The sequence below is a fragment of the Phodopus roborovskii genome, unplaced genomic scaffold, assembly GCF_943737965.1.
Source record: "Phodopus roborovskii unplaced genomic scaffold, PHOROB, whole genome shotgun sequence".
Classification (NCBI taxonomy): Eukaryota; Metazoa; Chordata; class Mammalia; order Rodentia; family Cricetidae; genus Phodopus; species Phodopus roborovskii.
The window spans coordinates 33,210,980-33,226,079 of NW_026126407.1; the positions used below are offsets into that span (position 1 = coordinate 33,210,980).

The 15,100-nt window shown below is 41.9% G+C and overlaps 2 protein-coding genes across 5 annotated transcripts in view; both read right to left on the reverse strand.

Annotated features, from left to right (window-relative positions):
• Positions 1-15,100, reverse strand: part of Adam19 (ADAM metallopeptidase domain 19) — a 1,172,352-nt gene that overhangs the window by 223,184 nt on the left and 934,068 nt on the right. The gene's annotated exons all lie outside the window — the stretch shown is intronic.
• The window catches only part of Clint1 (clathrin interactor 1), a 54,042-nt gene continuing 52,163 nt past the window's right edge, over positions 13,222-15,100 (reverse strand). For both annotated transcript variants that reach the window (XM_051180877.1, XM_051180878.1), the window contains exon 12: positions 13,222-14,997. In XM_051180877.1, coding sequence (XP_051036834.1) covers positions 14,651-14,997 — 347 coding nt within the window. In that variant the 3' untranslated portion in view covers positions 13,222-14,650. The remainder of the gene's footprint in view (positions 14,998-15,100) is intronic.

The following is a 15,100-nucleotide window of genomic DNA, read 5'->3' on the forward strand; positions in this document are numbered from 1 at the left end:
AAGAAGGAGCAGGCATGTTTCTACCCACTGGGCATGGGAGACACTGCTGGCCTTGACTTGGGAAATGATAGCTGGTGGTACTTCACAGTATTCCATGGCCAAAATAGTCCCATGAGATACCAAGTAAGGGTGTATAAAACCATGAAGCTTAGGGAACACTCAACAAATGGCAGTCGCCATGCCCAGAAGTGACGCAGCTGAACACTGACACATCCTGTTGGCTCTCTGTCCTTGAGACCTCAGCTTTGCCTTCGCCCTCTTGTCTCATTCTTCCTTGCTCGTGGCCACAGTTTATAGACACTCATCACACTCACCTGGACAGTTCAGTTAGCCTTTCCATTTGTCCTGTCCTCACTGTTGACCCGTGGCTCGTTAAGAGATGTGAGGGTCTTACACTAGAAGCCTCAAGTTAACAGAACATTCAGGTCAAAGTTATTTCCTACAATAAGAAGCCCGATTTCTGGCTGAGTGGTGGTGGCACATGCCTTTAATCCCTGGATTTGGGAGGCAGAGGCAGGTGCATATCTGAGTTCGAGGCCAGCCTGGTCTACAGAGTGAGTTCCAGGACAGCCAGGGCTACACAGAGAAACCCTGTCTTGAACACCACCCCCCCCCACACACACACAAACAAAAAGCTTAATTTCCATTTGTAGTTTAAAAAATGAGCAATTCAAGAGTTTGGCTTTAGAGAGTATGTGTAAATGATATTTTTTTTTTGTTTCCTTTGACTTCTACCTCATGGTCTCAGTATGGCTGCTTTAGCTCTAAGTATTATCTCTACTTGTGATATCATCCAAAGGCACAGAAAAGAGCCTCCCCCACCTACACCCAAAAGAAAATTCTACAAGCTTCCTAGCCTTCTTCAAAACACAATTACCTTAAACCAACCATAAGCAGAGTGGAATAGGATTGCAGTAACTGGCTGTCGTTGGCCTGGATCTGTGTTCTCTGAGCACTGTGTTAGCCGTATAGCCTAACACAATTAGGGTTCCTGTATCCAAGAAGGCATGATGACTGTTGGAGAAACAACAATTTCAGCCAGTACTTCCTATACCCTACTGGTATATTCAAGCACGTCTCGCTTGGACAAGCCTCACCCAAAGCCTGTGCAGTAAAGCCCAGGCTTGACCTGTAATTAGGTGTTCCCTCCCTATTCTAGCAGACAGGGTCTCATTTGCAAGCCCATATCTTTCCTTCATAACTCCTCAGCACCTTTCATAATTATCCAAAGAGGGGACAACATGACTGATGATGTCCAGTTACAGAATGAAATCTCCAAGTGGAGGGATGGCTCTATTTTGCTTCTCATGAGGCTCAACACCTAGCACAGAAACTGGACAAGAAGGTTTCCATCTTTCCTTTCCTTCTCTCTTCCTTTCCCTTTCTTTTTTTCTTTCTTTATCTCTTCCTATATCTCTTTTTCTTTTTCCTTTCTTTTTTTGGTGCATGATGAGTGTGTGAATGCACATACTTGCCAGAGGGAGCAAACAGCAGTATCAACAGCTAGACATTTAATTTGGCAAGAGCAGGTTTCTATGTGTCTTTAAAAAAAAAAAAAAAAAAAAAAAAAAAGGTTGAAAGAATTTGGTTTCTGGATATCACCAACATTTTGTTGAGGGACTGATTGCCAAATCCCCCTGTGCATCGGGGACCATTAGTAATTCTGTAGCTATGCAAATTAAAACCCTGATGTATGATTTATAGCTTTAATAACATTCTGAAGGCTCTTAAATTTTAATCACTTGCAACATCCTTTTTAATATTCAATTACTTTATTAACTAATTAGGTCACTTGCTGAAGAGGCACATAAGGCCGGTGCTATTTTAATATCAGCTGAGCCTCACAAAATACCTTTGAAATGGTGCAAATGGTTTATTTATTTTAAACAGATCATTAAGATGCTATAATTAATAAACCAATTATGAAAAAGAGGCTCGATAGTGATAGATGTTGACGCACAATAGCAGTGTCCAACAGATTAGTCATTTTTATATACGTACATCAAGGGGCAAAATTTAAATGAAACCCACCATAAAAAGCGCTCCCCTAAATAATTAACTTGCTCAGTGACTGATAACCCTATCGAAGCAAGCCTAACTTGAGGCTTATTCATCACGCAAACCTGGACCACGCGCTTCCATTTCATCTTATGACAGCCTGGCTAGGGAATCCCCAGTCAGCTAAACCTATGTTTCTTGATTACTTCCGAGCACCTTCGTTTGCAGGCAGAGCTGGGCTCCAGTGGGCTGGCGTGAACCCAGCCTCCCAGAGGAGAGTGGGAAAGAGTCGCGCTGAGGGTCAGCAGCAACCGGGCTTATTGATTTCTCAGTGCCTGCGAAGGGCTTCAAAGCAAACAAAGTGAACAAAGCAAGCAGAGGCCAATCCTGCAGGGAGTTCTGGCCTAGGGTTTTAGAAGTAGCAGGATGGGGGTGGTGCTGCTAATGCACACAGACGCCGCCGCCGAGCTAAGGCTGGTCGGGGAGGGGGCTGATCGGGGAGGGGCGGCTCTCGGGCTCTAGGGAGAATTGTTTTCTGGGGTCAGAGTGAGCCAAGAGGAATCGAATGCTTAAAGAACATTGTCAAATCCTAGGGGCCGGGTCATCTTCCCAGATAACAGCACATGATTATAAAAACTGAACAGCTTCCTTTATTGAGTACTTACTGTCTACCCGACTCCCGGTCATCTTCCCGCACTACTTCCTTTGCTATCCTCATGAGTCTCAATGCACTTGACACTTCTCCCTCGGGTTCCTTCTGCACAAACTACGGTTCAGTCAGTTCCACATGCCCTCTTTGTCTTCTGCAGTTTAGGGTACGTGTTTTGTACCCTAAATGGGGAGATTTATTAAGCACAAGGGCCAGACCCTGGGTTGGCATCAGAGGCACCAGTAGAGAGACCTTGTTTTCATATTGCTGATATTGTCTTATCTGCAGGGAACAGAGTGTGAACAAGAATGTTAGCTAGTGTAAAGAAATATGCAGATAACATTTTAAAAGGAGGGCTGTAGAGATATCACTGCGGGCCAAGGCAACTGTCTGCAAGCCTGAGGACCTGGATTCCACATAGGGGAAGGATCAACTCCTAAAAATTGTTCTCTGAGGAGACAGGAGTGAGACAGTTGAGAAAAAGTTGAAAGAGATGGGCTGGGGTTCTGTTAAGTCATGATCATCATCAAGTCTAGGAACTTGGCTGAAATGAATGTGTGTGTGTGTGAGAGAGAGAGAGAGACAGAGAGACAGACAGACAGAGAGAGAGAGAGAGAGAGAGAGAGAGAACATGCCAAAGAGCCTACCTGTGGAGGTCGTGGAGGTCAGAGGATGGATCTGGGAATTGGTTCTTTCCTTCCATTTCGTTGATGTATGGTCTGTCTTCTTATTTCTACCACTCTCCTCCATGCACATTTACCTGGGGGAGTCTTGCTGTCTCCTAGAATGTGAGTATGACCCGATTATGTACAGACTCAGTAACATAAAATTATACATCATTTAAAGACATTCATTACATAAAACTATATCTTGTTGTTGTTGTTTTGCGCTTTAAATAAAAGATGTGTTTTAATTATATATATCTATATCCATATATATCCTGAGTGTAGGTATGTGAACCACATTTATGCAAGAGCTTACAGAGGCCAGAGGAGAGGGTCTGAATCCTTGGAACTGAAGTTTAGGAGGTTGTGCTACACCTTGTAGGTACTGGGAACTGAACCTGGGACTTCTCAATAGCAGCAAGTGCTCTTAAACACTGAACTGTCTCTCCAGTCCCTGGTTGGTGTTTGTTTAATAGGATCTCACACACCTAGGTTAGTCTCAGACTCACTGAGAAGTCAGGAATGACCTTGAATTGCTGATTCTCCTGTTTCACCTTACAAGTGCCGGGTTCCAGGTGTGTGTCACCAAGCCTGGCTTTAAAGTTGTATAAATTGCTGCAAAGGATCCTGAACACATAATCATGTAACCACATGCAAGTGAAAGGATTTTCAGGGAATTCTGTGGACCATATTCTAGCTTTTGCTACTCCCTGCCCCATGTCCCTCTCAAGTTGTTATTTAGCTGATGCTAGCTTGCAGGTTAACATGAGAACCCAATGGGGTAACTAACAGCTGTGACCTTTCAGCACTACACCTGGCATGGATGGGGCTGGCAAGAAAGGCTTTACCATGATTATAACAGATATGCTACTGCTTTCCATCCAACATAGGAACCATGAGCTCTGTCTGATAGCAACCATGAGGTTATTAATGTGATTTATCCAAGCGAAGACTGGAAAAGACGGCCTCCGTCCCCCCCCTCTCCCCCCAGTTACATGGACAAGGCCTGCATCTGGGGAAGGCTGCCCGTGTGCTCTATCCAGGACTGGCTGAGAGGAACGGAAAGAGGATGTAAGGGATGAGGGTTCCTTTGCTTGCCTCACATGAAGTGGATTGAAGGATAGGAGTCTGGAGGGATTGGCTGTGGTTAGATGTCACTGAGAGCAGCTGGACACATGGTCCATGAGAGTCATTAACAGTTTCTAAGCTAGAGGGAGGTCAATATGATATTGAGAGTGAAAGAGAGGCTATAAATGCGAATGTCATCCAGGAAGCCATTAAGAGAGACCTCTTCTGAGTTCAGAGGGAACTGGTGGTAGTGGGAAGGGGAGATGCCAGGTGATGAGTTTATGTCATATATATTTTATATCATAACATAATTAAATAGAGAGTATTGCATGGTCTTTATTCCCACTCTCAACTGAAACCAACCAAGCATTTCATCCCATCCATCTTCAAAAGTAAGAAAAAAATAAGAGAGAAGCAAAGAATAATACATACTATTATAAAAAGGTCAAGGGATGTAGCTCAATAGAGTACTTGCCTGTTACGCACAAGGTCTTGGATTCTATCCCTAGTGCTGTAATATATGAAGGAAGGGGAGAGAGGAGAGAGGAGAGGAGGGAATGGGGAGAAGAAAAAGGGCAGGAGAGGTCATCTTGCAAATATAAGGGACCGAATGAATATTATGACTTTTAGTCCCTGAGTTTAAGTCATGCATTTCTTATGTCTAGAATATCCAAGTATACGTGCAAGATGTAGCACAATTTTTAGATTTTCTTTCTTTCTTTCTTTCTTTTTTTTTCTTTTTTTTTTTTTTTTTTTTTTTTGTCTTAAAAAGCACATTTAGTTTGGGGTGGGTGTTTTTTGTTTTTGTTTTTTGCCTTTTGTTGTTATGTTGTTTTGTTTTGTTTTTTGAGACAGGGTCTCTCTATGTAGTACTGGCTATCCTGGAACTTGCTATGTAGACCAGGCTGACCTCAGACTCGGAGATATGCCTGCCTCTGCCTCCCACCTAATGTGATTAAAGGCGTGGGCCATCACACTCAGCACACATTTAGTTTTTCATAACACTTGTGTTGCAGATGACAAAATCTCTAGTGTCTGTCTGAGCATCGCATTGGAATTCTGACATGTGACTGCCTCTCCTCTCAGAGAAAATCATTCCACACAATTACAGGATTTCCAGCTCTACTGTTGCACAGAATACTGTCTTATTTTCAGGAATGGCACAACATGTCCTCTTCTACAAAACCACCTTCTGTAACAGAGCCCTTTGTCACTTTCTGTTTCTGAGATTTGGCCTTTCGTCTAAGACACCTTAGATGAGGGTGGTCATCATGACGGGGAAGTGGATCTTACATCCCCAGGAGTAGTGTACTTAGTGTACTTAAGACTGAGTAAAGACTCAAGGTGATGCTTCTTTTTAACAAGGGTGCTGGCACACACCTGGACATTTCTATGCTTTCATGTAGGTATGTGATGCCATCTCCCCCCTCCAAGAAGTCACAGTGGTCATCATGTGATGGGATGCCACAGTTGCTGTAAAATGCTGTTCTTTTGTGGGTTGGTGAGTGGATCTTATTCCCCCGCTCTCCATGTGGTGCTAGGATTGTCTTAGCCCTTGTGTACTAGGCAAGGGCTCTGCCTTCCATTGTTTTTGCTCACTCTCTAATGTGGATTTTCAAGCTGTGAAGTGAGTAAAGTCTAGAAGAGAACAAAGTCTGTCTTACTGGCCTTTCCCCTCAAAAAGGCCAAAAAGAGATTGGGAACTAGCCAAGGGTCTTGCATCAAGATGAGATAGCCAAAACAAGCCTACATGATTGTTTTTCAAAAATTAAATAGGGTGGCTATTTGGGGGAGGTTGAGGCAGCAGGATAGTTGGCTCTGAGTTCAAGACTGATCCAGATAACACAAAGAGACTCCCATCTAAAACAACAACAAAACAGTATTATATATGGTACTGTAGTCCCACATCTAGGTGTGCACTTATCTGAAAGCAGGGAGTTGAACAGACATTTGTACAGTACCTGTGACTCATCCTTCTTTGCAATCACCAGAGTGGAAACAGCTCAAGCACCCATCCTTAGATGAATGGCAAATAAAACATGGCGGATACATAAAACAAAATATTAGTCATCAGCCTTAAAAAGGGGTGAAATCCTGAGACATGATACAACATGAATGAGAACATTATGCTAAGTGAGATGAACCAGGATGAATACTGTGTGACCAAATTTACATGAGATACTTAGAGCACACTCAGAGAGACAGAGGGTGGGATGGTGGCCACCAGCCTGCTCAGAGGAGTGAGACAGGGGTGGGAAAATAGTGTTTCCCAGATACAGAGTTGGGGAAGATGAAAAACTCAAGAGGATGAATAGTAGTGACAGCTCTGTGGTAATGAGAATGTCCCAATGTCACTAAACTATCTACTTAAAAAATGGTGTTACAGTAATGTATACTTACACAAACATTTATACACTTATGACAAAATGTATTTTACCATAAGTTAAAAAGGGTAAGGTGTGATGGGGAAGTAGTTCAGTTACTAGAGTGGCTCATTAGCCTGTAGGAAGACCAAGGTTTGATACCTAGGGCCACATAAACAGGGTGTGGTAGAGTACACATGTAATCCCAGCACTCATGAAGCAGAGGCAGGAGGGTTATATTAAAGACCAGTTTACAAATAAAGATCAGTCAAGGAAGTAGGAAGGTAACTGATGAATTCTCCAAGAGTTAACTGTCATCCTCCGGTCCCAGCATCCTCCCAAACACCTGAGTATGCTGATGAGCAGAGCCAAGGGCTCTAATGGTGAAAGTATAGAGTCCTCTAGGCCCCATCGCTTACCTAGGCAATGATCTCAGACAAGGCTTCCAGAAACGTCCATCTAGAGCTCACCCAGGAAATGGGAAGCCTGACCGTGAACATCCCAGTATCACATGGAGCCCACAAATGCTGGCCCCATGTTTCCTGTCTTGTACACGAGTTTCACTCTAAGAACTTTCTAGCTCACAGGGAGACTCACAAACCCAATTTGATGTCGACAATGCCCCTACCTTTCTCTAGTGGAAATGACTCCTTCACTTTAGACTCTTGGTAAGCATGTAACTTAGGAGAACAAAGTGAAAGAATTAAAAAAAAAAAAAAAAAACCACAGACATTGTAAGCTTTCTCCTATTAGACACTCAGCAAGGAACAAAGTTGAACATCAAAACATGGCCAGCAGTCTGGGGAGGGTTTTAGAAGCAAGGAGATACAGAGGCAGTATGGAATCATTAACCTCTCAAACTCAATTCAATGTGGCAGTGACACTTTGCAGCGCATTGCGTCCGATCTCATTTGAAGCTGACAAAGATTGTTTCTGCTTTACATCTATTGGTTTATTAATGGTCTGCAGCCTCTTAGGCTGATGAATATTCATTAGGTGGCCAGCTGTTAGGAGGTTCCCAGATGTCGAATGTAACTCTCTTGGAACAGTTTTTTTTTTTTTTTTTCCTCCCCCTCCTTATCAGGAAAACAAAGTAATTGAGCCTTTATTAAAGAACTGGTTAATTACTAAAGCACCTTATGGCACCCTTTTACCATTCAAGTCCAAGAACTCTTGGGACAACTAAAAATTGGGTGAAGACATAGTATTTAAGAGCCAACACTTTTATTACAAAGATAGGCACTGTACACAGAGAAACAATTCCATATTAGATGAACTAAGAGTATGTGAAAAGTTCTCTTTAAAACAATTACTACATTTTATTTGTGTATACGCATCCATTCCCTGGTGCATGTGTGGAGGTCAGAGAATGATCTTGGCAGAAGTCAGTATCCTCCCCCGACCATGTGGGTGGCAGGGATGGAACTCAGGTCCTCAGACTTGGTAGCTACTGTCTTTACCTACTGAGTGAGCCTTCTTAATGGTCTCTATATGAAAAGGTTTCTCTGTGTAGCCCAGGTTGTTTTGGAACTCACACTGTAGATCAGGCTGATCTCAAACAGAGATCTTTCTGCCTTTGCCTCATGAGTGTTTCTGACTATGAAAAGTTTTTAAATTGTTTTTCTGCTACAATGTCCTTTATTGGTTCATTTTAGGGATTAGATCTGAAGACAAAACTAATAAACCAAGTAAATTAAAAATAAAAGTACTTTAATATTTCTTTTATTTAACCTTATTACTTTCCTGTAAAAGATGATTTAAAATTTGCATGTGTTTATGTGCAATCCATACTCAAACCGCATTTTATATTTTTTACCCCATCTGTCAAAAATAAACTCAACAAGCGGTAATCAAAGTGATGTTCTCAAATGGCTGAGTATTGTCTAAACGCCCTTCAAAGCTCTTAAAAATGTCTATTCCAACATGCCCTTAAGAACATCCTTACCAGCTGGTCAGTGGTGGTGGTGCACCCCGGCACTTGGGATGCAGGGAGGGGCAGGGATTCTGTGAGTTCAAGGCCAGTCTGGTCTACAGAGCAAGTTCCAGGACAGCCAGGGCTACACAAAGAAACTCTGCCTTGAAAAATAACAGCCTTACCTGTTGAAATTCCATCTAGTTTGATTTGGTGGCAGGGCTTCTCAGTTCTGTTTCTCAAGAGTTAGAGTCACAGGAGCATATATATGCTTTTCAAACCATTGTGCACTTTCTGAAGACCCCTCCATATGACCACAAAATCCCACCCACCTTGCACCTTCAGCTTACTCATGACCTGTCTTTTGATTATTTGAGAGACCTTTGGGTTAACTTGCTCTGAATCTACTGGGTTTTTCTGCTTCCTAAATTTGGTAGAGAAGGGGGGAGAGAGAGGGAGAGAGAGAGAGAATATGTGTGTGTGTGTATAAAATACATGTCCATTATTTCTGGAAAACACACCAAAAGATTTTCCTCTAGAAGAGTATGTAGGTTTTTATTTGCTGTGAGGCTGATATCCCATTGCTGAACTATAGAAAATGCAAATAGGTGATATGAATATTCCATGTTTACTAGTTGAGGTCTGGTGAGATATTTCCAGAGTAAAGGTGCTTGCTGCCAAACCTAACAACTTCGGTTGGTCAAAGGAAAAAAAATTGACTCACAAATTGACCTCCACAAGTATGCTGTGACAGTATGCATGCACATATATGTGTGTGCACAGACACATACATATGTTTAAATTCCACTAGTTGACAAATATTTACCAGTTATGTATTGTGTATGGAGTGTTTGGGGACCAAGTGGTCAGGGTGTGCAAGAGAGAGTGGACAATCTATCTGTGGCCTGTATAATGCCCGAAATACTAATAAACAAGTAATGAAGGAAAGTGCAATGAAATGGAATGTGAATTCTAGGGACTTTGGCCTGTAAGCCATGGCCTCTTCCCTAAAGACTATGGCCTCACAAGTCCTGTTTCCTCATCTGTAAGGAAGAGATAATAACTGGTGTGCCTTCTTAGCATGGGGCTGTTGTGCAAATCAGAGAAGAAATGACTATGAACACACTCTCTGACTATAATAGACACATGAGCACTATCATTTAAAACACTCAACTGGCTTTTATAGTGGCCCCATAGATGCAAGTAATCCACACCCTTCACACACAATTAACTATCAATGCATTTGTTGTTTAACAGCAAATATTGAAGCAAACCGTACAAATTTCCACTGCCCTTTTAAAGGTCAAGTAAGGTGAACCTTCCCTCCCTTTGTTAGACAGTGTCTTGTGTATTTACTCCAAGCTTGCCTGCATGTAGTCAAGGCTGACAATGGACTGGTCTTCACCCCGAAGTCTGGTTTATCTGGCCCAGGGCTTCGTGCATTAGGCAAGCATTCTGACACTGAGTTCTGTTCCCAGCCCATTGTCAACCACAGAAAAGTGGGAGTGGGGGTGCTTCTTAATAGTCCAGGTTGATAGTCTGCTGTGAGCTAGGGAAAAACAAAAGGAAAAGTAGGGTCTCATACTGTGTAAATTAATTCAAGAGAAGCCCAGTTTTTGCCCATCAGGACTTCAGATTGCTCCCAAATTTCTGGGAAGCTGAACTTCAGAATTGGCTGCAAGCCAATTCTTCACCTACTGCCTTAAAGGGTTTTATTTCCTGCCTTTGAATTTTATATGTAACCATGTAACCACTTACCTGGATATCAGATGAGCCATTTCATGATAAACAAAATTGTAAGAATTCAATCAAATAATAGACCTGAGATCTCTATAGCTAATAAAAACCAGGGCTGGAGGAAGTTGAGACAGGATGAGTACATGCTCAAGGCTATCCTGGGCTACATAATGAGTTGGAGGTCAGCCTGGGGTACATGAAGCTCTGCCTCAAAAGTAAACAAGCAGGAAATATTGTGCAGATCTCAAAAGCACAATGAACACAGTTTTTCCCCAGAAACCTGCATTTCCAAGGTAAATACATATTGAGTCATCAATAATGCCCTTGACAGTTAAAAACTTTAAAAAGTGGTATTAAGTTCATGAAGGCAGTACAATTCTCAGTAACTACAGAAACAGCTACTTGGGCTTTCTGAACGACTTTGCTTTTAGGAACTTTGCTGTGTCAATTAAGTGAAATCACAGGGAGTGGTAAACACAGCAAAGAGCAACAGGCTAAAACAGAGTTGGTGTCTAAACACATTTGCATAATAAGTAAAGCAGGAGGCAGGTCCCCACTGTGGTGTTTTATATTACCAAGAGGCAAGACTAGGGCCTTTATTTTAGAAAAAGGAATCAGAAATCAGAGCATGGAAATGTTAGCTATTGATCTAGATACCACAGACAGCAAATAAGAAAGCTCATGTATCTGCCTTAAAAGGTTCTATTGTGTGTGTGTGTGTGAGGCTGAGACCAGAGCCTCACACCCTCCCCCAGCCTTTTTTAACTTTTTGAGATAATCCAAGCTGCCAGTCTGCCTTTGCACCTGGGCTCTCCTGCCTGCCTACAGGTTAGCTGGGATTACAGGCTTGCACCATCAGACCCAGCTCCAAGCAAATGGGTCATTCTATATCACTGCGCTGCTACTCAGAGCTGCAACAAAAAACCAGTTTATTTCTGAAGCCCATTTAACAGCATCTCCATGTCCAACACAAATTTTGCGTTCCTTACCATTATCTTAGCTATAAAACTGTATCATGATGACTGACCATCATAGACAGCATAAAGACCAGGAAGCATGGAAAGCCACCGAAGCAATCTACCGTTTCATGTTTGAAGCGGGAGTAAAGCCCCCACCCCATGTAAGTTAACTGCAGGGTCCAGTTCTTGTGACTATCTCCAAATTAATAGCACCAAGGTAATGTAGAGGTTTCATTGTTTATGGGTGTGTCTATCTTTGGGTGTGTGCACATGCAGGTGCAAGTACCAGGAGGCCAGAAGAGGGTGTCAGATGCCTTGAACTGGAGTTACAGGTGGCTATAAGCTGGTCAAGTGCTGGGAACCCAGGTCAGGGCCACTGCAAAATGCAGCTGGAGCTCTTAACTGCCCAGCAATCATCTCTCCAGCCTCTAATTCAGAAGTTTTAAATGACAAAAGAGAAGCTCAAGAAAGTACAAAGAGCACCATATTCATTTCAAAAAACTGTATCTTCATTATATTAGTACCTGTGGGTACCCATGCCAAGGCACAAGTGTGGTGATCAAAGGAAAAATGTGGAGTCAGTTCTTACCATCTACCTTTAATTAGTTCAAGGGATAGAGCTCGAGTCATCTGGCTGGAGAGGCTGAGGGATCTCACTGGGCTCTTGTGTGTTTATTACATATATTTATTTTGCACATATGTGAATGATAGGTGTGTGTACCACAATGTGTATGTCTGTGTGAAGGTCAGAGGACAACTTGTGGGACAAGATCATCTGGTGGCAAGTGCCTTCACTCAACTTAAAGGCACTTTACTCAAGTAAATGCCTTTCACCCAACTTTGCAGGCTCCAATTTTGTGGTTCTTAAAGCTATGAGAGAAGGGAAAAAGAGATCTAGAGAAAGCCACAAAAATGGACCTGGAATGTCTGTAAATCTACTGCTTGGTGACTTTTCCCATTACACAATTTATAAAGAGATTCAAACAGAAATCCTTATGGTTAACAGGCCCCTTTCAGGCGTGGTGCACATACCTGTAATCCCAGCATCAGGAGGCTAAGAAGTTTGAGGCAGGCCTTGCTATGCAGGGAGACTATCTCAAAAGTCAAAAGGAACTGGACAGGCTATTATTGAGGGAGTACTTAGCCTTTTTCTGTAGTGGGTTTTGAAACAAAAAACACTTTGGAGATGGCATTATTAAGTGTTGAGGTCCAATGGGGGAAAGGGGAAGCAGTCCTTCACGTCCTCAGAGAAACAAAGAAAAGCAGGGGCTGGAAAAATGTGTTGAGGTAAATGCTATCAGAAAAACCAAAACCCAACAACAGCAAAAACATACTCAGAGATAAAATATTTACTTCCTTTAAGAACCATACATACTTGAGAAAGTGAAGACATACTTCTCAATTAAAAATAAACTAAGATTTCAGGGTTCAAGCATAAATGAAGACAGCCTACCCCACTGCCAGCTGAGGTTGGCTGGATCGCTCTGAAGTAACAACATTTGAAAGCTCCCATTCTTTGAAACTAATTTAAACACACAGAATTGTTGAAAGATTAAAAACCGCAGTCAGCTAATTACACCCTCTCTCATCTCTTATTCAGCAAATGAATCACTTTCTTTCCCGCTTAGCTGAAGTACATGGATTTCTGCCTAATTAGAAATGTTGTAGATGGGACATTAGCAAGAGCAGAGCAGGGCAGGGTGTCTCTGCTGCTTCATGTTTAATTCCTGACAGTAGAGCCTGATAGCAAAGAATAGAGAAGTCATTAAATAATTTTAAATTATTTATAAAAATTACTTTGCCCAAATTATAATTATTTTTCCCCAAATGGCCTGGCGTCTGGTGTAGTGAGAGAAGACGCGGTTCCGCATTGATTTTAATGAACGTTTTAATGTTATATATAACAGAACATCATGAATACAATGGAAACAAAGTTGTATCAATTGAATAAAAAAATTTTCAACATAAAAGTGGGGAGGTAATAATTTGATACTTATAGTATTTATTTTAAAAAATATTCCCAGCTTGAGGTTGAAACATTTAATTTTCAATTCCAAACTCTAGCATCATGATTTTCATGTGAGCTTAATGCAGAATCACAGCAGGAAAACAAAAAATTAATTAATTTCCTTTATTTGTCATTAAATCAATAAAATCTCTGACTGCTACAGGTCTCCTTTAATAATATATATCGAACTTCTATTGGAACCATATTGCTAATGCGGTATTATAGACACTCAAAATCCAAACAAAACAAATACAGTATAAAATCTAAACGTGAACATTGCTGAGTCCTAACTTTTATATTTAACTTAAGGTCTTAATGCATTTTTACCTTTCAATTTTTTGAAAAGACACCGAAAAAGATAAAAATAAATATTTTTTCTCTTTTGACTGTTTCTGACTTGAATGATGGCTACAAGGATATGCACGGAAAGGAGCTTTGCCAAGTCAATCACTGCAAACTGCAATGAACTGCTACAAACACACACACACACACACACACACACACACACACACACACACACACACACACACACACACACACACGAGGTCTCCCTCCTCCATCTCTTAAAGGAAACCACAGAGCAGTCCTGAAAAGAAAAACATTTTCCCAGTTCTGCACTGGGTAATTATAGAAAGAGACATGGGCAAAGGCTCACAGCTATTGACAGCTGTGGAAAGAGGGTTCAATTCCATGGAAACTCAGATGGTGTGTCAGCAGTGTTGCTGGAACCTTGGCAAAAGTATATACATCAGGTTACCTTTGATTTAGCCATAATCACATATGTATGCCTTTTTTTCTGGACAAAAATATATATTTTTATAAAAAACTGATCATCCAACTTTAATGACTTCATATATGGACTCGAGAGTGGTAGTAAAGGAATAGACCCAATTATGACAAGGCGATTGAGGGACAGAAAAATCAAGTTCCTCAGGGAAAGAAAAGTATAAAGTTAGAGAGTGAACACATTTGCTCAGCCCTGTGCCAGTCCTCCCACAGACCATCCTGTGACATGGGCTCTCTGACTTGGAAAGGCCTTCAGGGTCTCCTCACCCCAGTAGTGGTGGACTGCATCTTCACTGGGGAAGAGGGTCCTGACTGCTGTGTCTCAAGTGCTCTTGAGTTGCTTCCGGACAACCAGACACTTCACTTTATACATCAGACTTTTTGGTTCTTTTTGTGGGTTATTTAATTAACTGATAAAAGAAAAGGGAACTGCTTAGCATTTTCCATCCCAACATCACCTATTTGCAGCTACACATCCTTCTTCCACTTGCTTCTTTATAATATTTTATTTGCTAAAGTTGGCAAAGTTTGCAAAGGCATCTTGCTTGGGTTGCACAGTTCCAGAAGGCATGGCCATGTTGGGCATGCCCATTCCCATCGTGCCTGTCAAGCCCATCCCCGAGGTTGACATCCCCATGTTCATGTTCATGCCCACCATGCTCTGGCTCATTACTGGGGCGTTTCCCAGAGGGGACATTCCCATGGTGCCCGTCATCACACCAGGCATGTTCATAGGCATGGGTCCCCCCATCAGAGGGTTAGTTTGTGGCCGGACAGGAAGCATGTTTGATGGAGAACTGAGGTTGACAGCTCCAAAGCTTTGAGTCATCACATTCAAAGGCTGTTGCATATCTAACAGAAGAAAGGAGAAAATGACTTTAACCAAAGTGAATTCTTTAGATTCAAAGGGCAGAAAAATAAAACACATTTTCCTGACTGTCTATACTCCCAAACC